The 24,321-nt window shown below is 36.2% G+C and overlaps 3 protein-coding genes across 3 annotated transcripts; 2 read left to right on the top strand and 1 right to left on the bottom strand.

Moving 5' to 3' along the window:
- The first annotated feature begins 77 nt into the window (after window positions 1-77).
- Window positions 78-7,170, top strand: LOC114517642 (E3 UFM1-protein ligase 1 homolog). Its single transcript, XM_028537465.1, has 17 exons — window positions 78-365; window positions 584-612; window positions 979-1,076; window positions 1,219-1,333; window positions 1,585-1,715; window positions 1,796-1,854; window positions 2,057-2,200; window positions 2,358-2,533; window positions 2,605-2,781; window positions 3,039-3,212; window positions 3,753-3,845; window positions 4,269-4,345; window positions 4,627-4,778; window positions 4,871-5,001; window positions 5,217-5,297; window positions 5,775-5,866; window positions 5,960-7,170. The coding sequence occupies exons 1-17, from the start codon at window positions 146-148 to the stop codon at window positions 6,354-6,356; spliced, it is 2,346 nt and encodes a 781-aa protein (XP_028393266.1). The 5' UTR covers window positions 78-145; the 3' UTR covers window positions 6,357-7,170.
- Window positions 7,171-8,138: 968 nt separating this feature from the next.
- On the top strand, window positions 8,139-20,122 carry LOC114517546. Its single transcript, XM_028537358.1, has 8 exons — window positions 8,139-8,904; window positions 12,731-12,814; window positions 13,796-14,593; window positions 14,932-16,575; window positions 16,697-17,557; window positions 18,037-18,495; window positions 18,859-19,098; window positions 19,545-20,122. The coding sequence occupies exons 2-8, from the start codon at window positions 12,754-12,756 to the stop codon at window positions 19,724-19,726; spliced, it is 4,245 nt and encodes a 1,414-aa protein (XP_028393159.1). The 5' UTR covers window positions 8,139-8,904; window positions 12,731-12,753; the 3' UTR covers window positions 19,727-20,122.
- A 472-nt stretch (window positions 20,123-20,594) lies between these two features.
- On the bottom strand, window positions 20,595-24,191 carry LOC114517188 (SPX domain-containing membrane protein At4g11810-like). Its single transcript, XM_028536850.1, has 2 exons — window positions 23,662-24,191; window positions 20,595-21,967 (listed from the first exon to the last, which is right to left on the bottom strand). Exon 2 carries the CDS (start codon window positions 21,951-21,953, stop codon window positions 20,715-20,717), a length of 1,239 nt encoding a protein of 412 aa, XP_028392651.1. The 5' UTR covers window positions 21,954-21,967; window positions 23,662-24,191; the 3' UTR covers window positions 20,595-20,714.
- Window positions 24,192-24,321: the final 130 nt, after the last annotated feature.

The following is a 24,321-nucleotide window of genomic DNA, read 5'->3' as shown; positions in this document are numbered from 1 at the left end:
CATTTCGCCTCACCGCTGGAAGTAAATTAAGCTTTACTGTCGGCTCAGGATTAAATATACGTGTTATTGGGATTTCGGAATCTAAGTTTTGATTTGTGATCATCATCAGAAAGAGAAGAAAAACAAAATAAAAAAAGTAGATACAATGAGTGATTGGGAAGAAGTAAAGCGTTTAGCTGCTGACTTTCAGAGAGCACAGCTCAGTAGTACATCTCATAAGTTATCCGAGAGAAATTGTGTGGAACTTATTCAAAAACTTATCAACCTTGGGCTTATTGAGGTGATCTATACCACAGATGGTAGAGAGTATCTCACACCTGCTGAACTGGAAAAAGAAATTAGAGAGGAATTGTTTGTTGAAGGAGGTAACTAAATATTAAAGACAACTTAGTATATAAACTAAATAGGCCTCTAATTTTGTTAAAGAAGAAGGTCCTATGTGTGCCTTGTACTTTAACAGCATCCCAAGTCCACTCCCCAAGGGTGCAGTCACTGCATTGTGTATAGCATATTGTAGATGCCAAATCCAGCTACAAATCAATCCTCTAATGCTAATTAAATGTATTCATTATCTTTCTTACAGGGCGAATAAATCTTGTTGACCTACAACAGGTGATTCATCTTTATGGCTTCTTGAAGTTCACAAAAATTTTCCATTTTTCTGAGTGGGACCAAATACAATAGTAATTTAAACAATGAAATCCCCAGACTGGTAATTTGTAAGAGGAACAGGCAAAATAGAGTAAAACAATGCATCGCAGATATAGTGCATTGAATTTTCCCTCTAAAAGACAAAAGGCAAAATTTTGAAAAGTTTTGTGCTGCATCCTGGTTGTTTATGAAAAATCATGTTTTAGATATTCAAAACTATTAAAGTGATAAATTTGTGCTCATCTACAGTACTTATGCAGCCGTTATACTATTTGATATGGTTAATTTACAGCTAATAAAATTAAAACATTTGTAATTGTTCTTCAGGTCATCAATGTGGATCTTAGCCACATTGAAAATAAAGTTGCAGAACTTATCAAAACAGATCGAAGTCTTGTCTTAGTACAAGGAGAACTCATTGAAAAGTATGCTTGTAGTATCTGTGATTATGATTGTTCCAGTGTGTTTTTCAAATATACCTATACATTGTATGCATGTGTAGCTCTCGATATATTTGGTGACATTTATTGAAGTAAGGGTAAGTAAAAAAATGTCTTTCCTTTTTAGACAACATTTGGATCACATAGCAGAAGAAATTAATGAAAAACTCCAGGAGTCTGGGCTTGTGTCAATAGGTGAACTAGCAAAGACATTTGGTTTTACAACAGATTTTATGCTTGAGGTAAAGAATAACCTTCTTGTCAGATGCTACAGTAATGTACTGTATGTTTGGGAGTTCCCTGTTTATTACTTTTAACAATGTTTTATCCCATGTACCTACTGATTATGCAAGCAAGCAAGTCAAAAACAGCAAATCATAAACACTGAAAAGCCCTAACCACAAGCCTGAATGCACAATATGTACATGCAAAATATGCTGTGTTTATAAAAATGACCAGTTACATTGTATGTGTATAATCTGGTTAATTATAGACCATAGAAGACCGTCTTGGTTCCATAATACATGGCAAGCTTGATCGTCTTGAGAGAGGAGTGCTGTTTACTGATGCATTTATTGCGAGACATACGTCTCGAATCCGTGGTGTTCTCAGCGCTATCACCAGGTTTGTGTTTTAACAATTCTTGGCATGTAAAACGTTATATCGGGGTACCACATGATTAAAGACTATATCATTATATCTAGGCCCACCTCGCTTTCCAGTCTCATTATTCAGTATGATTTTCAGGAGAAACTTTTTAACAGTAAGTATATATGTACTGTACCAGGGGCCACCAAAAGATTTTACTTTTCTTAAAGTTCAAAAGTAGATAGAATTGAACTTTGTAAGCAGAATTCTTTATACTGTTTCTAACAAAAGACTCTAGCAGTGAGATCATGATGCTTCCAAGGACACACAGAACAGTGGTGATGCAGATGTTGTATCACTCTTTTTTCCCTATTTAGCGGTAATCAACGACCTTATTAAACAAGGCAGATTAAGCGGTACTATTCAAGGTCGACAAGACAAAGCAAATTTTATTCCGGATATTTATTCAAAGACCCAGAATGATTGGGTTGATGCGTTCTATCAACAGAATGGTTATCTTGGTAAGAAGTCTTGTCTTTTAAACTATGTTTTGTCATTCATTACTCTATGCATTACTACGACGGTGTGTCGCGGGTTTTTTGAATAATTTTATTGGTCAATTAAGGGACAACTAAACTCCAACAGCAACTCAGTTATTGTGTACTTTTACTTTGATAGAATACGATAATTTGTCGAGACTTGGCATAACAGACGTACAAGGATATTTAAAGCGTCGTTTCAAAACCAAGTCAAATGTGTATTTGAAGACATGCTGTGCTGGACCTTTGGTGGTTGGTAACCTCGAGGCTGCTGTAGATGAAGCCTTATCGTCTGGGACTTGGCTTGATGTCATGGTAACAATCTAGGTTTTTTAAAGGACGTTCATTACCCCTACCACTGACATTTCATGTATTTTTCATTTTAGACCGTACTTCCGTCGCCATTCTTGCCAGATGATGCAGCTCAGTTGCTTGAAAAATGCTTGAACAGTTCTGGTCGCACTTCTGCGCATGTCTTCTGTGGTTCTATAGTCGCAAGTGAAACCTTCATCGAACAGTGCGTCAAACCGTTTGAAAAAATAATGCAGGAAAAGGCAGAAAAGGTAATATTAACGTTTTATATACTGAATCGTATAGGAGTCATAGTGAAGTATGGAATGGATATATTATAGTAATAAAATAAACTTCTTGTGTCCTCTGTGGTGTAACGTGATTTAGCGGGTCGCTGATGATTCGTTGGTTATTATAAATTCGATTGCATTGAAAATGTCCGGAAAGTACCAGTCTTACTACTTATATCAATAACATCATTTATCCGGGGCTTTTTACATGAATCTTGCAAACGTTGTTTATTATGCAGGATGCAGTTACTTCTCCTGCATTACTGGCTGATCTATCAAAAAAAGACCTCCACGATCTTGACGTCAAATCATCAAAACAAGACAAGAAAGAAGAGCGTCGAGCGAAAGCCTCGATTGGAGGAGGAAGTAAAGGTGGAGGTGGAAGAGGAGCGAGGGAGGTCAAAACAAAAAAGGTACGTTTCATATCCTCTCATTAAACGAATCTCAAGTATTTCAGAGCTTGGAGGTCTGGGGCAACAAATACAGTACAATACATACTAAAATATGCAGAAAACTGTGTTCTTTCGATTTATTCAATCAGTTTTTAAAAAGAAAACCTATATGTAAGGATTTAGTTTTTACGTGCATGAGCGTGCGTGCGTATGAAAAACGCGTAAGTGGGAAGCAGCCCTTGCATTCATTCATTCATTCATTGATGCCAATCAAAGAACGGTCTTCAGATTTATCGATATCCACCGATTAAAGGTTATAGACTTGGTAACATCCGGCAGGTTGAGTGAGGTAAGGGGGTTTTGTGGATGATATGATTTGAGGACTGTTATCGTGCGCGATGTCTTCTGAATGAACTCGCGAAAAACAATATACATGCAGTGTATACATCTAAAACATTTCATGGTCAAAAACATAGATGATAATGAATGGCAAATCCAGGTCAAGTCTCAAAATCTTACCAAAATCACGGATTAAGTGTTTTTTAATCTTTTCATGCACAGAAAGACAAGAGCAAACTGAAAGCTGAAAAACAAACTGAGGAGGAGGAAACAAAACCTTCAAATCAAGAACTGCAGTTCATGACACAGGAAGAGGTAATTCGATCTGTTTCAATATTCCTCTCCAGATTTTTTATAACATTTCGAATAACACAGTTTAGAGTATTATACGTCGTCCTGAACTCAATCTGAAACTGCGATTAAAAATCGTTACCTCAATAGTCCAGTCCCACAATTTTTATGCAGCTTTTCTCGCTGCCATTGCGAGACAAGTTGCAGGAGTCATTGCACCGTCTACATGCCTTGTAATGACCCAAATCATAGCGAGACAAGTTGCACGAGTCATTGCACAGTCTACATGCCTTGTAATGACCCAAATCATAGCGAGACAAGTTGCATTAAGAGTTGCACAAACTGACTTCTACAGTACTTTGTGCAACGCTTGTGAGGAAAGTGGGTTAAGTTGCATGAAAAGTTACACCGTGCAACAGGACCCTAACTGTTTCCTCTTTTTTACAGATAGGAACGGTTCTAACGGAACATCTTAATGAAACTCCTGAAGAACTAGTTGATGAGCTGTCTGAGTATTTACACAGGTATTTTACGATGATTGACTTTTTCTTGTATATTGCTGTGATTTCCTTGCGCATATAATGATCGTATGGTTTGTTAATCGCGGTTTGTGTTACTGTGCATGAAGGACAATGTTGTGTAAACTCTTGAAAGTCATTTAACAGAAATCATCAATCTTTGCATCACATACTCATTTACAGAAGAGTACGCGGATCTCAGCCTTTTTTGTGTATAGGAACTTTCTGCCAACTTCTGTTGTGATATTAATCATCAGTTTACAATATCATACTTGATGGCATTTCAGACCGTTAATGAGGAAGTATCAAGAGGTCGCTCGAACAGTCTTTCTGACATCAGGAGATCAAAAACGAAAACTTCATGTAGAGCTTCAAGATAAAGTCACTGGATTATACACAAATATTCGTCTCTTTCAGAAAGGGGTGGAAAAGCTACCAGGTGCGTTAAGAAAGTTATCTTTCAGCCAAATTTGGTTCTTATTCATCACCTACAGTATATAAGAAAAGACAACGTGCTTTCTCCTTTTACAGATGATGTTCAACCTATGATTTCACGTCATCTTCTCAAAACGTTGTGTACTGATATGGCAAATTTAGCCATCAATTGCCTAGCCGCTGACCAAATGATGGCAGTATCTGATCCAAGCACATTAACAAACGAGGTAAACATAGGGTTTATTTATAGAAAATAATTTTATTTCATTCAATAGTGTTACATGTTCATAACGTTTTGAACCTTTTAGTGCCAGATGATTCTGTTTTTATTCGCAATTATAGATTAGGGTTTTAGTTGAGAAATTTATATTGATATGACACTTTAGAGAACATCGTTGTCTCCAGTAGTACTACTACGGCATTTTTTAATTTCCTCTTTCAGACAAGGTTGAAAATAATTTCGAAGTTACCTGAGAAAAATAGAAATGTTTTGGGCAAATTGACATCATCATTAAATGGAAAAGTGAGTGAATTATAGTTATTATACCATTAAAATGGATTGAAAGTTTTATTGGCCAACATGTATTGTAAAATGTAAAGATACTTCCTTTGTTAAGTTTTCACCGATACTTCATATTTTTAAAGGTAATTCTGAAATGGAATTTGCGTTGCGATAGGAAGTGCATACTTTGTCACATGTGGGGTTGGTTAGCCTCAAAAAATTTTAGAAATGTACCAAAGAAAGTACATCACTGATCCATTTCGACTAAGTCTAAATTCTTTCTCTTTATTGGCGAAATTTACACCTAACCCAGGATCAGCCTGAATCGGATCATGCCTTTCGGATTGGAATAAAGACGTTTTGCTGTTTATTTTGACTATAAACGGACATGTTTATTGAATTTATGGCTGTTATGAGCCGTTCATAATGGAATAACTACACAGTGGGAAAGCTTGATACTAGACTAGCCCTAATCAATCTCCGTATTCCACAATATAGGATTTGGAAGAATTTTTAACTCAGTTTGATGTGGTTAGCGGTCCGGGATATTGTGAAATACTTGTGAAGAAACTCGACAAGAAGAGAGAAAGGTGTTGTGTTTAGTATCAGCTTTGACTGGAATCTCAAATTTGCTTTATACAAAAATATTGAGTAACCATATGGTTCCCATCTTTTACTTCAAGGAGTCTTCTCGCGGAACATCGTCAAAACTTAATGGAGCAGTTGAGACAAGAAACTGAGCCAGCGATGGGCTTACATCTTGCAGCGGTTATACTATTTCAACAGCACACTGGTTGCATGATACACATCCCGGGTAAATGTGTGCCACATATCATTACGTATTTGGCAGAGCATATGTCACCTGATGATCACGTGAAGTTGACACAGTATCAAGGTTTGGTAGTTAAACATTTGACAAAGGGTGGGGAGGTTGTGGAGAAAGGTGTTGAAAACGGCGAGAAAAGTGTGGAAGTTTTGTTGGAAGAGGGACTAAATGAAGTAAAAAGTATTGCTTTGAGAAACAAAAAGCCGGATAACGCTCTATCGGGAGAGAGAACAAGCAATGGAAAATCTTCATAGTTTGTTCTTTTTAGGGTTTTATTCCATTTAAATAACTTTCAATATAAACTAACGTTTATAGCGAACAATTAAACAATTAGGCCACGTCACTCAAGTCGTATGAAAGCCAGCTATATACGACGAAAAGAAATGTTACATCAATTTTATAATGTACTACTAAATTCTACAGAAATTACTATCACTAAACAAAGATTTTAACCAATTCAACAATGATTGCATTTATTCCCAGTTAATTCAAATTCTGTATGTAAGCTTCTGTTGTGCTCTTCGCGCTTGGATTTTCTGGTTATATATGCAGCTTAACCGTAAGCCGTATAAGATTGTTCTCAGTTATTTTATCATTGCGTTTATAAAAATAGAAATAGCTTCCTGTTTAACATTTAATAAATCACTCAGAGACAACATGGATTACCCCATAATTATCCTTCACCAAATTACGTCAGCCCTCTAATTTAAAATTTGCCAGCCATGTTAATATTTAAAAAAAGCAGACTAGATAAGTCCTATGATTTATTTGACTTATTTGTATGATTAGTCAATTCAGGGCTTTCGTGTTTTTTATGCATAAGAACACACCAATGACCATTAATTATCCACGCAAGTCAACAAGGCATTGAGTTTGATTCTGTGTATGTTTTACGATTTCCACTGCATGACGCACATTCCTCACGTACAGCTGCATATAAACTCAAGTATAGTGGTTAAACCATTTAAATGCATGATGCGTTGAAGAGCATGTATGGGGTTTGAAGTATTGTAGATGAATAAGTGATTTAGAGTGTTTTGGCTTACGTGCATACAGAGGCGTAGGAATTTCAAGATTGGGGGAAGAGATCACTTTTACGAGGCGCCACCGAGCGAGAAAATTTTTGAACTGACTAATTTCTTTAGATCCTTGCTTTTGAAGTTGTTTTGAGAGCAATTGCGCTAGATGATAACATTTGGCTTTGGTGAAGCAATTGCCGCTGTCTTCAAAGTATGAAACACCAAAAGTCATAAAACTAAAACTATATTGTGATGAACGAAAACTTTTATGCATGAAATTTACATGTGTTACTACAACCTATATGCGATTTTTTATACTCAGTTTGAATTTCAAAACGTTTTCTTTTTAAAACTACTGTATTATTAGGGGTGGGGGTGAAAGATATTATATACACGGCTAAAAATTGATCAGGTTGTTGCATCAGGGGTAAACAATGTTGTGCTGCACTCTGGGAACAGTATTGTAAACAATATTGTTGAAGCTTGTTGAATCATCAATGTTAATGCAATCACGATGCATTGCTGCAGTACCCCAGACATATAAGTAGAATTTAGAAAGTGGTCGTTAACTATAGGGAAAATTATAACCATCTGTGAGATTTAGAGTCCAGCACGATTTACCAATTAGAATTACGTATCACTTCCGAACTGAGACGTATTAAAAAGCGTAAATCAAACTCGTAACATTTTACACCCTCCCCCCACCTAAATATTTCGCCCTGTATGGTATAGTATGGTTAAATTTACCCTCTAACAGATCACAAATATATATTATTCTTATGTATGTATATGTATAGGATTAATGTCCCTCGAAGGATTATATATAACCTTTGCTGCATTTTTTGTAAACTTGTTTCGATGGTGATGGCGTTAAAAATATTCTGCCCTTGCTACCTGTGGAGATTCCGGAAGTCGATGTTGACAATTTTGACATACCTACTTATAAATCCTAACCACTTTTAACACAAGGCTAAATTTATATAACTAAGTTTTTGTGTGTAGTGACTTCAGTGTTTCGTAATCGTAGAGACAAAATGCTCGTTTCTTTCGTCCTCTTTTCACAAGTATATATATAGACATTTTTACAATATTTTAGAGTTTTAACTTTCTTTCAACAGTTTAATTTGTTTTGGCGAGGGAATTATTATTACTGATGTTTTTGTATACGCCAACGTAAATGTTAATTTCATTGAAAATGTGCTTGTCTCGCCCAGCGAGTGGTCAACTGCACTAAACTGTAGTAGGAATTCGCTTAGGGCAAAAAAGAAATTAAACAAAAAAAGATGACTTTTTCGGTGCCTTCAATTTGTAACTAAGAAAGTCAATCTTTACTTTGTTAGGTATGCATATTTTAATAGTTATCAGTACTAAATTGGCAAAGCCATATATGTGGGCAGCCAGCAGCCTATATATAAATAATCTTTGAATACAATTTCACATTTACACTCATGAAGTAACATCAATATCATGCATCTTTTAACACTCTGCTATGATTTGGCATTCTGTTGCATCGTTGAAAGAAACATGGTTTCTTAGTACCTTTGCAGATGTTACGAACTGAAGATTTATAGATTTGGTATTGTATCTAGATGACTCGTTCGATAGAGCGAGACGCCCCTTCAAAGTCTTAGCGTCTTATTTAATCCCAATTTGCATATACGATTTCACTGTTACGGGGAGCCGGAAGATACAGTTATTAATTTTTAAATGAGTTACGTACATCTTGTCTTTAGGTCTGAACAGATATTTGCAACATTGAATTTGGTTTTGGTTTAAACTTAAGGTAAGCAATGCAACGTATTGTATATTCATTTCAAACCGTTTTCATTCGTTATGGACTCGACTGAGTGTCCACGTATCCAATGATGCATTTCACGAGAATTTCTAAGTCTTAATTAAAGCTGTTTGAAATACATACCGTACATGCAGTTTTGTTGATTTGTACTGTTAATATTTTGTTTTCAATTCCTCGTGAAATATATTTTTAATTGTATATATACTAAACGATATTTCCTTGTGAAGTTTGTTTCTGCATGTCATTGTTAATTTATAAGACACGTAACTCGTATGTATTGATGTGCAATCGTACAAGGATTTCAGGTTATCTTTACTTTTGAAATCTCTTTCAACACACAACGTTTACACTAGATGTGTTATTTGAATATACTTTTTCATTACTGAAATGCATTTTAATGTTTTTTCACGCGAAAGAGCAAATGATCCAGTTGTAGCCAGGCTTGCATGATCATAAATCATGGATGTAGGCTGGAATTGGACGTTGTTTATTGCAATTCAATTGTGAATAAGGGAGTTTGGATTACAGATTTTTTGTTTATTTAATATTGTCCGAACATTCTCTACAACCGGTTATCACGTATACAATAATAGTTCCTAAAGTTTAGTTCCTAAACGTCCTGTGTTACATAGAAGTTTTATCTTTGCGACAAGATGTCTGAAGATCCTTAATAATCATAATAAAGTGCAAAAAAATAAGGATTTAATTTTACTTTACATTTATTATGGCCCATGCATCGCTTGATAAACAAGTCAGTCAAATGGCGACCAATAACAAATAAGGGTTAAGTGAAGAATCAGTCTGAATTGTTTACTGATGTCATGCCTCAAATATTTCACAAGTACAATCACTTAAACAACCTTAGTGCGGTTTTAAGGCGGCTAATGTTCGGTATTGTACAAGATATCTTTTGGCGCATATTATTGAAGTGAACTTTTCATGAAAGACAAGTGAAAACTATAACGTGCAACTCCAATCAAAATGCCTCTTTTATTGAGTGATGTGACTTTGATTACTGCATGTCAAATCACTATCTGTATAATAAGATTTTAAAAGCATCCTATTTTTTGGTCGAATTTAAATTTTTTGCCCAAAAATTGATCACCTGCTTCAACCTGCTAGCTCGCGTGCATTAGTAACATCATCAGGCACGCAATCTAATCATTAGATCAGTAAGACAGTATAGCAGAGGGTGTGAATGCAAATATCACTTATATACGGTTGGCAAGCTTACAAAAACTACAGAATGGCGCTTTCACATCACCTTTCCTGACCTATGGGTATGCACTGTTGAACAGCATAGTTTACATATTAATGCATGTCGGAAAGCACTTGTCGGCTAAGTGATATTTTGCCTTTTTTGGGGGCAGCTTGTTCGAGAAAACCAATAATAGAAATTTTTGTAGACCCAAGGTATGTCAAAAGGTGTATGATTGTGACCCAACTATGCACTTTTTAATGCATCTAGGAGCAGTCAAACTTATATGTTATTCCAGCTAGGGACCTCCTCCTATATGTTTGCAATATTTGCTTCATTTTGCAATATTCAGACTTCTAAACTCGATTCGTATGCAGATGCCTGAGTCCCCGCACGCATGCACGACACTTAATTAGTGAGAAGCGAGATAATGTTTCGTTTGTATACAACATATAATATTGAGCGCTAATGGGCCGTTCGATAGCGAAACGTGCTTGCCTGCAGATCGTGCGATATATTTGTTTGTCTATAGTATAAGAGTCATCGTGTCATTATTCAAATGTGATAAAGTGGTTGAAAGTGCTTAAATCTTAAAAAGTGTTTTGATCATGATTTTGACTTGGTTTACGGACTTTGTATGTTTACGGATTAGTTTGCCAATAGGGTAGGTAATGCTGCCAGTGTTGAATTTTGTAGCTGGAACTAGTTTACCTACGACATGCGCTGGTATATAGGACTTAAATATCCAAGAAACAATTGAGGCATAGCCATGCATAGACGATTGTAAAAGCAGATATTATACTAGGTGATTTTTTTATTGTCAGATAAAATTTGAACCCGTCTGTATGAGCTCGCTATATAGGTTCATAACTTTAGAAATGAATTGTATAGTGTCATTGCATGTGCATTCCCAAAACGTTACGGCGATATTTTCAACTGAGTATTGATTGTCTATTGGTGTATTTGATGCAATTCATTGATTTTAGGCGCTTAATCCTGTCGAGAGTCCAATATAGACAACTATATAGGCAACGATGTAAATTAATGTTTTTTGTTACATTTGTATACTTGCATGGTTTGGAGTTGTAATTAGGCAATGCAAATTGATAGTCTCATGCATGCAGTGAATAAGCAATCCTACAACAAACTAGCGGATAATCATAATTCTAAGCTGTAACCTTTACCCTAAACAAAACAAATTCATGCTTTAAGCTGTAACCCAAACGTGTACACACTGACACACATTGGCAAATTGTTTATTTTTTGAGTTTCCTATTAGAGACAGAAAAGGGGCACATCATGCATGACCCCGGCAGATGAAGTTTTAATTAAATGAAATGATAAACTGCATTCTTAGCCCTTGGGTAGTTTTTATTTTTTTCTAATACGCCTTGCCCGACAGATAAGCTGAGATTAAGAAAAACTTTTTTTTAAATCTTTGTCTCATATTTTGGGCTGGGAGACCGTCCAAAGTATGTTTTGAGGCGCAAAATTAAATTTTGGCTTGCCCTTCTCTAGCGAAAACTCCCTTTCACATTTAAACCAAATTTGGCAAGTTAAACAGTAAATATTTTATTTACGTGGGGCCGGTTGTTCAAAAGGGGTTTAGCTTAAATGGTGCATGGATAAGCCAAAGTTTAAAATTTCTCTCATACATCTTATGAATGTCTATAAATCTGCATCTTATGCAATAAATATGTACTTCCATTGACAATTAAGCTATTTACATCGACATATTTCAGCTTAGTTGTTCAATAAATAGATAATATTGCTTTCCATTTTGAACTTATCCACCGTTTAAGCTAAACGCCTTTCGAACAACCGGCCCCTGATCATGTTATTCTGTATATATAGTAGCTGGTACGTCTGTACTTATTAATAACGATAATGGTTTCCTGCGCGTATTGATGAAGTTAGGAAGATCTGAACAGCCCGCCATATCATTTATTGCTCAGAAATTAGATTCAGTTGATGAGTTTATTTCATATCCTCCATTTTAATCAATAAATAGATCAATAATATTAATATGATATATTAGCTAATTTACAATGATTAATAAAATTTTGCAAACGATGAATCCAGATGTATATTTTCAAGGCGCGTCTATTTATAGTATAAAGATTCCCATTTCCCATAGTAGCTATATATGTATATACATATACGAACATCAATGAGTATATCTAATATATTATACAGTATTTTTTGGTGTACAAAATGCAGCGAAGACATGCTAACATTGTAAGAAAAAGTTTTTTAAAATGTAATTTATTATTCCGATTATTAGTCTCTCTATGTGACCTGTGAGTTAATTCTGCAAACGTTTGACGTCTGTGTAGGTTAGTATGACATATACAACTGGTAAATTACCGCAAAAAATACGTGCCATACATTTTAAAGACGTCATGAATATTAAGTATCTAGTATAACTGAGATAAATACGCCTGATTTGCGTGGATGAATATCATAAAATACACTCGCTGGTCTGCATGCATGGTATTCGAATGTGGTTATAACGAAAGGTGATTGCTATATGATCATGCGCATAGGTCAACCACGTGATTTGTTGTCTGCCGCAATGCATCAAGACGTTTTATATTTTTTCCTTTACTTTTACAGTGAATACGCTTTGAAGTACCGTCATGAAACTCCAAACAGGAGTTTTGCTCATATGGATTCTGTGCTTCGTTTGGTCTATCAAAGGTATGGGGTGTCTAGGGTACTCAAGGGTACAATCTATTGCATAACGAAGGGTACAGTCTTGAATTAGCGGACCTGGGGGGGGGGGTAGTGGTAGCCAGTGAACTCAAATAAGACTGGAACGCTCACTCTGTCGGAAGTTTGAAGACAAGATGGCGGACACTGAAGCCTTTCTTTTAGGTATGATCCAGGCCACCACGCAGATATTTCGTAGGTAAAATGGCGGCAATTTTTGCGGCAATTATGATTTTATCTTTAAAATGAAATTTCCGCGCCAGAGGCCTGGATCATATTTACAAGAATGGCTTCATTATCCGCCATCTTGGCTTCACTCATTAATGAGGGAAAGTCAGAGAGTGAGCGTTCCAGTCTTATTTGAGTTCACTGGTGGTATAGCTTGGGAATGTCATAAATCATTTTGAGTCCATTCTTCTTCGCGCAGAATGATGATTACGGGAAGTGGGGTAGTGACAAAGGAACGAGCCTTAACTTTAAGGACTTGGAATTTTTGAGCTCTTATAATATATTAATATAATAATAATAAACTTTTTCATGTTACCTGATTTTCAAAAAGGACCTGACACCTCTTCCAACTTCCTTTCCTTAAAAAATTGCAAATTAGTTAAGATATTTCATTTTAATGCGTAACAACAGGCAAATGGATCTGATGCGTGCATAAACAATGATGCGTCTGTAAATAATTCATATCTTAAGGCCCTGTTACACGGCTCAATTTTTCTTGCAACTTGCAATACATTTCTACTTTTAAGAGATGTAAATTAGTGAAGAGTCTTCAAAATGTAAGTGTAACTTGGATACGCCATGGAGTGTAATAAAGACAAAAGTTTGGTAGTTGCCAAATTTACGTCTCTCAAAAGAAGAATTGCATTGCAAGTTGCAGGAAAAATTGCACCGTGTAACAGGGCCTTTAGTAGTTATACGATATACAATACGCTATTCAGCCATATTGATTTTTATCCGCAGCGGACTCGCATCTCTGTGGACATCGTAACATCTCGCAGAGTGCTGCACATCGTCGCGTAAAGAGAGTAATTGGTGGAACAGAAGCAAAAAGAAATTCCTGGCCGTGGATTGTGAACTTTATTGATAATCAAAATCTTCAACAATGTGCCGGTTCAATTATCGACCATGAATGGGTTTTGACTGCTGCGCATTGTTTTCTGTTCGAACCCGAACCAGGCCCAGTTAAAAATTATACCTATATTGTTGCTGATCATGGATTAAACAAAACAGATGAACACGAATATGAAATTACGGCATCAAAAGTTTATGTTCATCCAAAGTACTTTATGGGTAATATGGTGTCTCCTGGTGATTATGACATAGCGTTGATGAAACTCTCAAAACCCCTAAACTACAGTGATCAGGTACAACCTGTTTGTCTTGGAGAAAAGGATGATGTTTTTGACGAAAATGATACCTGTGTTTTAACCGGTTGGGGTAACGATAAAAATATATCAGGGTACTATCGTTCACCATTCTTGAAGGAAGTCAAACTTGATTTGGTTGATCTAAAAGTATGTAATAGTAATGCTTCATATAAGGGGCAGGTTTCGGACAGATTTCTCTGTGCCGGTCAAAAAATCGGTCGTATTGATGGATGTTCGGGTGATAGTGGAGGTCCATACCAATGTGAACGTAATAATACATGGATACAAATTGGGATAATGATCTGGGGTATCGGATGCGCTGAGGAAAACCATTATGGCGTATATACCGATGTCAGAGTTCTTCAATCATTTATTAAAGCAATACAAGCAGGTAAAATAATGATGTTTACTTTTTATTCCATTGTGCTTTATCTAATGTGTTTAAAGATATTCCGTCCGGTTTCATGAAAAAATTTGCACGTTTACTTCCAATACAACAATTTGCATCAGGCTAGACTTACATCTTAGCAAAATATCGCGACATTTTCAATTTTTTTTCCTTATTTCACTAATTTTAGTAAGCACTTCCTCTAGTCGTAGTGCCCATGCAGTAGTGATCTAGTATTCATATCCACCTTATATCTTATAAATGAAATTTGATGTCTATATATGTCTATATGTAGTTTCGTTAAGAGAGTATTTAAACATGTACTTGTTTCTTGTCTTTAGGACCAAACCCTAACTTGACTGTGTACGCCATGAAATCGCTGAAGGATGTCCGACCGTCCTTGAAGAGTAGACTCTCAAGTAACCTGTATGATTTGTTCACAAACAAAGGAGAGTTTTCTAAAATTGACCTGGTGAGAAATTATCGCCTAGTTCCATATCAAATTGAGTTGATAAACAAAACAACGTTAATGGACCTAGTGTTCGTTAGTTCAAAGTCCAACGTAACTGCGAATACCACTACGTTGAAACACGTCATTACTGATATTTTCGACAGTCAAGCTAAAAGATTATATAATTATCATAAGAGCAAAGGAGTTGTGAAAGAATTTAACATCACTTTTGAAGAAATCTACGAATCAGTTAACTTAACCAAAGACGGATTTCTAAATTCTAAGTCAACAGTGATTGAAAAGGTCAGGAAAAGAATATACGTTGAACGATATATCGACAATCTTAAAATGTACCGAGACACAATAATGGCCTACAAATCGGGTTTGAGCGTTGTTTTCAACATTTCACAATTTAAAAAGGATTTGAATAAATCGGCAGATGACTTGAAAAATCTTGAGAAGAAATCGCTCAAACTAATTTTAGTGAAACACAACCAAATGTTGTTTACCAAGATGTTAGGTGTACGTAATATATCATCTTTCTTCGAGACCAGTCTGGAAATTTTGAAAAATATGACTGTCGCTAAAGTATTAACTGAATATCTTCATATTAATCTTACTACTTTTGCATCATCACATCAACTAACAAGTGAAGAAATTGATCTTTTAAAACTGAAAAAGATATCGTCTGTTTCTTATCCTGATGATCAAAGCCTTTATGATTTGATGAAGAAAATATTGGCAGAGTTGTATGATTCTTGTGGTATTCGTTATAAGCACTCGCGATCACGTCGTAAGAGAGTAATAGGTGGACGTGAAGCGGCAGAAAACAGTTGGCCGTGGATAGTAAACTTTATCAATTCAAACACGCGGGAACAATATTGTGCCGGATCTATCATTGATCGTAAATGGATCTTAACTGCTGGTCATTGTTTTGTTCTGAGTGATGGGAATTTAGTGTTGTCAAACTACACCTACCATGTCGGAGACCACCGCCTAAATTTCACAGATGCTCACGAGTACACAATCGAGGCATCAAAACTGTTTATTCATCCGAAATATGTTGGTGGAGCAGATTACAGCCCAGGAGACAATGATATAGCTATGATTGAGTTGAAACGACCATTGACTTATAGTAAATATGTTCGACCATTATGTCTTGTCAAAGATGGTGAGGCGTTTATGAACGGAACTTGTTATGTATCGGGGTGGGGAAACATCGTGAACAAGCAAGGTTACCATCGCTCCCCTGTTCTGAAAGAGGCCGAACTGGATTTAGTATCTCTAGAAGCCTGCAACAGTGATACTTCATATAACGGAAATATTTCTGACAGCTTTATTTGTGCTGGTTTCGAGGAAGGTGGCACTGATTCTTGTTCTGGTGATAGCGGCGGTCCTCTACAGTGTCATCGCAATGGATCATGGGTACAGATAGGTATTGTGAGTTGGGGAAAGCAATGCGCTCTGAAAAACTTTTATGGTGTCTATTCAAATGTTGAGCAGCTTCTGCCTTTTATCAATGCAATGAAATCTGGTAGGTTGAAATTTTAGATTTTAAATTTCACCTCACGTTTACATATGCAGAATTTTTGAAATATTCTATGGTCTACGTATCTATTGTCTACGTATATTTGAAACAGATTTTTCTTTTCCAGGACCTAACGTCAACCTTACGACTTATTATGAAAAAACTTTGGTAGAATTGTTACCCAAGATGCATGAACGACGATCGAAGAATCTCGGAGAATTGTTGACAAACAACAAACAGTTCTCGGATTTCGACTTAGTGCGGAATCTTCAAAGCAAACCAGACCAATTTAAACTTCTGAACAAAGCAACTCTAATGAATCTCGTGTTTGTCAGCGATGATCAAAATCTAACCCAAAACAACACGATGTTAAAATACATTGCCAAAGTTTTCTTACAGCAAACGAATAGACTGAAAATGTACATGAAAAGTGAAGAGCTTGGGAAAGAACTAAACATTACTTTTGATGAAATGGTTCAGTTATTGGGTTTATCAAAAGAAAAATTTCTTGATTCCAAACCTGAGGTTCTTAAGCAAGTCAGATCCATTACTTTAATCCAAAAGTTGTTGAGCAAACTTACAGGGTACAAAGATGATTTGATGACCTACAAAAATAATGTAAACATAAGTTTGGATGTCATGAAAATTAGGCAACATTTTAACACGCTCTCTTTTAAAGACATCAATATGTTGACGGAGAAAGAACTGAAACAAATGCTAGTCAACCAAAATATGATATTATTCACAAAGACACTGTCCTCACGAAACATCTCAACATTTTTCAATATTTCTACTCCTACTTTAAGAAGTATGACAGTTCCTGATGTTGTAACTCAAGTGTTAGGTATCAGTGTTCACAACTTTACATCATTACTTATGTTAACGGCCCATCAGCTGGAAGTCATCCATGACTCCGAAATATCCACTGTATCTTACTCAGAGGAGAAGACTCTTTATGAAATCACACACGCTCTCTTAGAGGAAAAAGGCTAGTATCATTAGTATGTCAACTTTGTTACTTATTACACATGCAATATGCAATGATCCTAAAATCTCCGACAGAATGTTGAAAAGTCATCTCAGTGTTTCATTGTTTCATATTGAGCTGTTTATATTTTAACTTCCAGAGAATAGTATGTTTTTTCGATATGAAAATCAACACATGCAGAAGCAAGCGCTATACAGTATAATTTGCTTAACTATACACTTCACCATATTTCAACCTAAGCATTTTTAGTGCCAAGTGTAATCCCTTGGATTCGCTTGGGGGTCTCATTCTTTTTACCCGCTATATATGAGCTAAGAGAAAGTGGCTAAAACTATAGTGACTATGGCTAATATAGCCGTACTCATGTACTGTATTTTATTGCAGAATAACCGGCATAATTTATTTTCACTCATATTCGGCATATTTTCACTCATATAACATTATTTTCTTTCTATTTCCACTTATATTCATGCATATAGGCAAGACCAACAAATGCAGCAAATCACGTTGTGCAAAGAACGCAAGATGTATCCAGAATTCAGATTACTCATTCTCGTGTCATTGTATGAAGGGCTACATTAAAAATGGTGACGAGTGTGATACTGGCAACACAATATTTGAATCTGACGTGGTTCTGAACCAAACATTCACCGAGTCACTCAACAATCCAAACTCATCAGAATATCTGGACCTCGCAAAAAAAATTGAACAAGGTTTAACAGCTGCGATTAGAAAAGAAAATATTTTCCCTGGGTTCCTTGGTTGCCAGGTTACTGGTTTTAAAAAAGGAAGTGTAGTCGCTCAGTATATTTTGATATTTCGACTAAAAGAAACGGAGACTGTTAATGCGTCGAAACTATCAGAAATTATACGTAGATCAGTTCGGAATGGTTCGTTGGCATTGCCTGTCTTGTCATCAAAATCTCTTGTGGCGACAGGTACGTTTGTTTGGAAACGGGAAAACGTGAACTATATATGTTACCGACAAACTAGTAAACTAACCAAAAGTGGAATTTGTACAGTTTATTATATTTACTAAGTGAGTGAAGTGACTGACTAACGTTTAAGCAAATACAAATAGAATGAACAGACTGCCAAAATCAACGTTTTCACTAAAAGATTGACCAACAAAACAAAATACAGATAGGCAGGCGAGTGAAATATTATACCTCTGACCCTATACATGTTGATATAAAGACAAACATGGCAAATATATAGGTTAATTGTTAGGCTATAGCCTATAGCTGAGAAAGTTGCGAAAGAACGATCTAAAACTAAACCATCTTTTTTCTTTAAAATAGATTTTTGTTCCTTGGGTCTCCACAGTTGTCACGAACATGCTACATGCACAGTAAGAAATGACATTGTGACTTGCACATGTAACAAAAATTATCATGGTGATGGTAAAAGTTGCGTAGATCCGTGCAAGAAACTTGAGTGTCCTGCTCACTCTTATTGTTTCCGTGGCTTGAATGGACATGCGAAATGTATCTGTGACTCTGGTTATACTTACGAAGAAGGGGAATGTAAAGATATTAAAGGTGAACAACAACACTATAGACCTTTTCGAAAAAAGCTGGAGGCCTGTAACGAGTTACGCCAAGACAAGGCTACTAGTCAGATTTTTGTCAACGAAATTGTAAATTTTTTTTATAATCACCTGTTCACTGCACCTGTTACAAGCTACGCCAAAACAAGTATTTTCAGTCAAAATAGCAGTGAAAAATAGCAGTGAAAAATTTGACTAGCCTCGTTTTGCTAACTCGAGCAACAGGCTTCTTGCTCTTCTTCGAATAAGTCTGTACAGCGAAGATTTATCTTTTGTTTATTGAGCAATTAATGCATGCATCTGGATGTGTAAGGAGAGGTCTTCTTTTGCATCAGGCTTCGAAGTGTTAAAGAAGAATTGCAAAAATGTTTAATGGAAGATTTCGGATAACTGAGGTTTTTAGAATAAGTGATCACGAGCTAGTGTTCTTTTGTTTAGATCTAAAACCAGCTCTAATCGTTGTCAGCTGTGTTGCTGGTACCTTGCTGTTACTGGCGTTGTTGGTGTGCTGGTATCAATATTGCAATAGAAATAGAAATAAATCCCTGGAAATCACTGCGAACGGCGACAGAGGAACAGAAAATGTTGCGTATGACACGATGAATATGGATAAACTTTAATTGCATTTGCAATCACTCTTTTTAAAATATTTACTGATTTTATCTTCATAATCATGCACAGTAGGATGTCGATGTATATTTTATAGACTAGTTGTGATTATATAGAAAAAAACTTCATTCGTTCTCCAGCAGGCATTTATAGGATATTAGAATGACGTTTATGGTATATATATATAATCGTTGAACTTTATAAGCCTAATTATATTAATATATTAGTTATATTAATAATACTTATTAATATTACTTTAGTATTAGTAATGTATAGGTTTCGCGCTGTTCTTTAAGACTCTGTATACGATTAAAGCGTCTGATTGGTTGTTTTTTAATACTTAAAACAATGAGTCACTACCGTTGAGATAAACGGAAGAACTAAGAAACGAAAATAAAAATGACTTATTAGGCAAAAGTGGGGTATTCTTATGTTCGCTCTGCATGCATGCTCAACGGAAGTCTTTTGTAAAGCTTGGAGTGATCATGGGGGTGCATACATTTGAATTATTATCCAACTCACAATTATTACTAGAAGATTTATGCGTCCGATCATTAGCGAAGTTAAGAATTCCAAAACCGCCAACTTTGCTGACCTCCTCCTTTGTATCTTTTCTATCCAAACCTTTTTTCTTCTTGGATCGGTCGAAAATCTTCGCTGAATAATGTATACAACAGGGTATACACATAAAATCGTACAGCCCGGACATGTCGCGGGTTTGAATATTTGTTGGGTTTTTGGAGTCTATCCCCTCCCTCTTTTAATACGAGCCGGAGCCCCTAACTTTATAATAACATGCTGGTGTTTCGACAACAATGAGTTATCCAAATATAATTGAAAACTATTATTTTTTACTTTCATAACATAAATTTTGCTGACATAAACTTTACTAACAAGTAAATATTCCATATGAATATATTGCTTTCAATACAGTATTTAACTTCGTACTCAATAGCATGCATCCCACAAGTCTACAGTGACGAGTTTCCAGGAACCAGTTCAGGGAGGCAAACGACGAAATACGAAAGCAAGCCAAGCGGCACCAACTGACCACATGAGGGCAAGGACAATACTGTATGCAATAAGCAATGTTTGAGTAAACACCACTCCTGATATCCCACGTCCTATTAATGCCGCCACGAAAAAATTGATCACTGCACCACTTTGAATAGTGCTGGCATGTCGCGAAGGCGTGATTTTCGATAACAGGGAACCAGCAAACGGATAACATGGTAATGGCAATCCAAAACAAATGTAAATGACGAGTGTATAACTCATTGAAAATGAAACTTTTGTCCATAGAATCGCGTAGGTACATAACATGAGCATTGACGGTATTGGTAAAATTATGGAACATAGTAATAGAACGCGTTCACTGCAGTGTTTTGTTGCAATATAACTTACTGAACATACGAAAAATACAAACATCATTCCGACAGCGAATAAAAGCTTTACATGTATAAGCTTTAAGGAGAACAATTCCATCGTTAAAAGAGGGATAATTCCAGAGCAGGTACTTGCTAAAAGAGAGTTTGAAAAATCAATATAATACAAACACAATACCGACGAGTTGAAACTCTTCATCACGTCATCATGATTCCCGCCACCGTCAGATAAACTGATTTCATCTAAAAGACCAATTTCGCTTGTCCCAAGATCAGATGGTAGGAAGATGAGTACACACAAGGCTACGAACCAAATGGCTGCTAAGACAATTCCTGGAGAATTGCCATCATTGATTTTCAAGCCCAGGATACTTCCACTAAACGTAACCAGGCCTCCGAAAAGTGGTCCGCATGATGCCCCCAGGGTAAATACAGAGTCGAACAATATAAACAGTTTTGATCGATATTCATTCGCCGTGTATCGAACGATTTCACCGTACATTGCGGAATAAGCAGCGTTTGCAGCCCCAGAGAAAAAACATCCCGCGAGAGGGAAATAACCAGACACTGGAATGGCGTAGACTAATTTCGATATCGCTTTAACCAAAACACTCATAAACAGGATCAATTTCACCCTTCTTGTTTTATCTGCGAGTTTCCCAACAATTGGCGACATTAGTATAAAACCCAAAGATTGGGCTGCCAGAACAGCGCTGTAGAAATTTTTTGAGAGCCCAAGACTACGGATATAGTACCAAGCTGTTGGTAAAATAATGTAACCATCCGCACCAGAAATAAAGAAATACACACAAAAAAAGATTAAGGTGCTCAGTTTTAAATTCGTTAGTTCCATTATTTTGGTTCAATCTGAAATACAATAAATTAGGAGAAAAAAATTATAGCCTTATACGCCTACCGGTTAAGCCTAGTTCATATACGTCGCATTTTGGTCGCGTCGAATGCAATTCAAACATAGATCATGAGATGATAAACTCATTAAGCTTCATTATCATCTCATTATCTATTGTTTGAATTGCATTCGACGCGAACAAAATGCCACGTATAACCTAGACCTAATTAAGAAATTTCAATAAGCACTTAAAGGGTCAGATACTTGATTGATGGTCATATGCATGTACCGCATAATTTAGGAAGATTTTCTGGGGCTTTTATAGGGTTCAACACTTATGATCAGTCTCCGGTAATTAATCCCAGGGTAAGTTTATCTAAGCAAAAACCATTGCAAAAATATGCACAAAGACAACGTCTTGCGAACGCAAGATTTGAGCTTTAAAACAAGACAAAAATTAACGGTGTTATTTCGCCTCAGTGTCGAAGTCATTGTCAAACACTTACAATCCGTACAAAATGTCATTTCTACTGAGCATACACTTCTCTGGTATTTTTAAAATTGTTTGCTGGAATGTTTTCGATACACTTTTTAAATGAAATTTGAGTAAATTACTTTTGTGTGACAGACCACAAAACTGATGGGATCGTTGCACTTTTGAAGCAAACATGCACTCGTCGTCTCAGTCCACATTGTGTTTCTTATTGCTGATACGTCGTATTTTGGTCGGGTCGAATGTAATTAAAACAATAGATAATGAGATGTTAAACCTCATTAAGCTTCATTATAATCTCATTATCTATTGTTTGAATCGCATTTGACGCGACCAACATGCAACGTTTAGCCTAGGCCTTTAAGCCGTTTTCCACTTCAACCGTATCATAGCGAAACGTATAGCGTCCTTAGTTCTGATCGAATACTTCGGAAACAAAGAAATACGCTACGTTACGCTACGATACGGTGGAAGTGGAAACAGGCCTTAGAGAATTCAGTTTCAGCTATTTCGCTTAAGTATCGAAGTCTAAAGCCGGTTTTCTAAGCGATATTAGGAATGCGCCAAATCTACGACGCGGACGTATCCGACGTCATGAAATCAACCGGAATTGTTAGAAAACCAGTTTTAATTAGTTCCACGTACATCTCTGACCTTGTTTACCAAAAGGAGTCCATAATTTTTATTCCTGTTGTGAAACTGTGGAAATGAAGACAATATTACTTCACGTATCTTAAACTCACTATTAACGCTAGTGGGAAACCGGTTTAAGGTTACGTCGCGTTTTGGTCGCGTTGAATGCAATTGAAACAATTCGACGGACCCGACCAAAATGCGACGTATAACCTAGGCCTAAGCCACGAGTGATTGCACTTTGTTGCACAGTCTGTGAACATTGACAATAATGTTCACGATCCGTTTCGTATCGCCGCGCGTTTATGAAAATGTCTCGGTCAAAAATTTATAAAAAGATCATGTTGATTGTCAAAAAGGATATTGAATTGCTGAGCTCTGTACATATGTTGCCACTTGGTACAGAGTCAGATTTGAATCGTCCAGATTTGAATGTCTATGATACAAACCTCCATTTTAGACCTATAGCTATAGCTATACAATATATAGCTATAGAGTATAGTACACTGTCACTGAGTCTGATTCGTTGTCTTTATCGGCCCCGCAGCGCTACGACCACCTGAGGTTAGTGACATATATACATACCTTCATTTCTTTTATATGTCCCGTCTTAATGTTTCCCCATTCTTCTTAGCCCGGCTACCTCGTCCTTGCATGTATACGCCTTTTATTTCAGTCTTTCGAGATTATCCTACCTAAATACCATCAATTAGTCTCTTTTGACCCAACGGCCTCGTGTTTCGTGTATATTTGGGCCGGGGTTATGTATGTTATTTGGCATATGACACCTTTGTCCGCCATAATTTATCAACATTACGGTATGCGTCCTGTCGATGATAGGTTTGTTCATGATTACAAGCCTTCGCTTGCAAATTTTAGTGGTCCTAAAATTCATTAATAGTAAGACTGGTACATTTTCATACGTTTTTACTCTGCGTTCTTGAAGACATTTTGTCGCATTTTGAGTTTTCAGCACTCCCGTTGCAAACTGCGACGGCAACAGAAATTGAATTACAACATTTATATAATTATTGTTTAAAAATGTTAAATATAACAAAGTATACGTTCAAAAATTAGTATGTACGAGAATTAAAATTTCTTAGACTATTATGTATAAGATTATAAGAATTACAAACACGGTTCCGGTACAATACTGTCAATAGAAACTTAATTTACTTATTATGTCTTTATGAGATCGTAAAAAGTAAGTTATGTAATTTATGGACTTATGGTCCCTATCCTTAC

Source organism: Dendronephthya gigantea, unplaced genomic scaffold, assembly GCF_004324835.1.
Source record: "Dendronephthya gigantea isolate DGI-Jeju-01 unplaced genomic scaffold, DenGig_1.0 000000F, whole genome shotgun sequence".
In the NCBI taxonomy this organism is placed as follows: domain Eukaryota; kingdom Metazoa; phylum Cnidaria; class Anthozoa; order Malacalcyonacea; family Nephtheidae; genus Dendronephthya; species Dendronephthya gigantea.
The sequence above is the reverse complement of the archived record's forward strand: the minus strand, read 5'-3'. Positions and strand labels throughout refer to the sequence as shown.

Bases quoted from the DNA above. Each gene is read 5' to 3' on its own strand.
- LOC114517188 (XM_028536850.1), bottom strand. From the start codon at position 21,953: ATGGAACTAACGAATTTAAAACTGAGCACCTTAATCTTTTTTTGTGTG.
- LOC114517642 (XM_028537465.1), top strand. From the start codon at position 146: ATGAGTGATTGGGAAGAAGTAAAGCGTTTAGCTGCTGACTTTCAGAGA. The intron at 366-583 runs GTAACTAAATAT...TCTTTCTTACAG, and splicing joins GGAATTGTTTGTTGAAGGAG to GGCGAATAAATCTTGTTGAC. The intron at 1,334-1,584 runs GTAAAGAATAAC...GGTTAATTATAG, and splicing joins CAACAGATTTTATGCTTGAG to ACCATAGAAGACCGTCTTGG.
- LOC114517546 (XM_028537358.1), top strand. From the start codon at position 12,754: ATGAAACTCCAAACAGGAGTTTTGCTCATATGGATTCTGTGCTTCGTT. The intron at 12,815-13,795 runs GTATGGGGTGTC...TTTTATCCGCAG, and splicing joins CTTCGTTTGGTCTATCAAAG to CGGACTCGCATCTCTGTGGA. The intron at 18,496-18,858 runs GTACGTTTGTTT...TCTTTAAAATAG, and splicing joins AAAATCTCTTGTGGCGACAG to ATTTTTGTTCCTTGGGTCTC.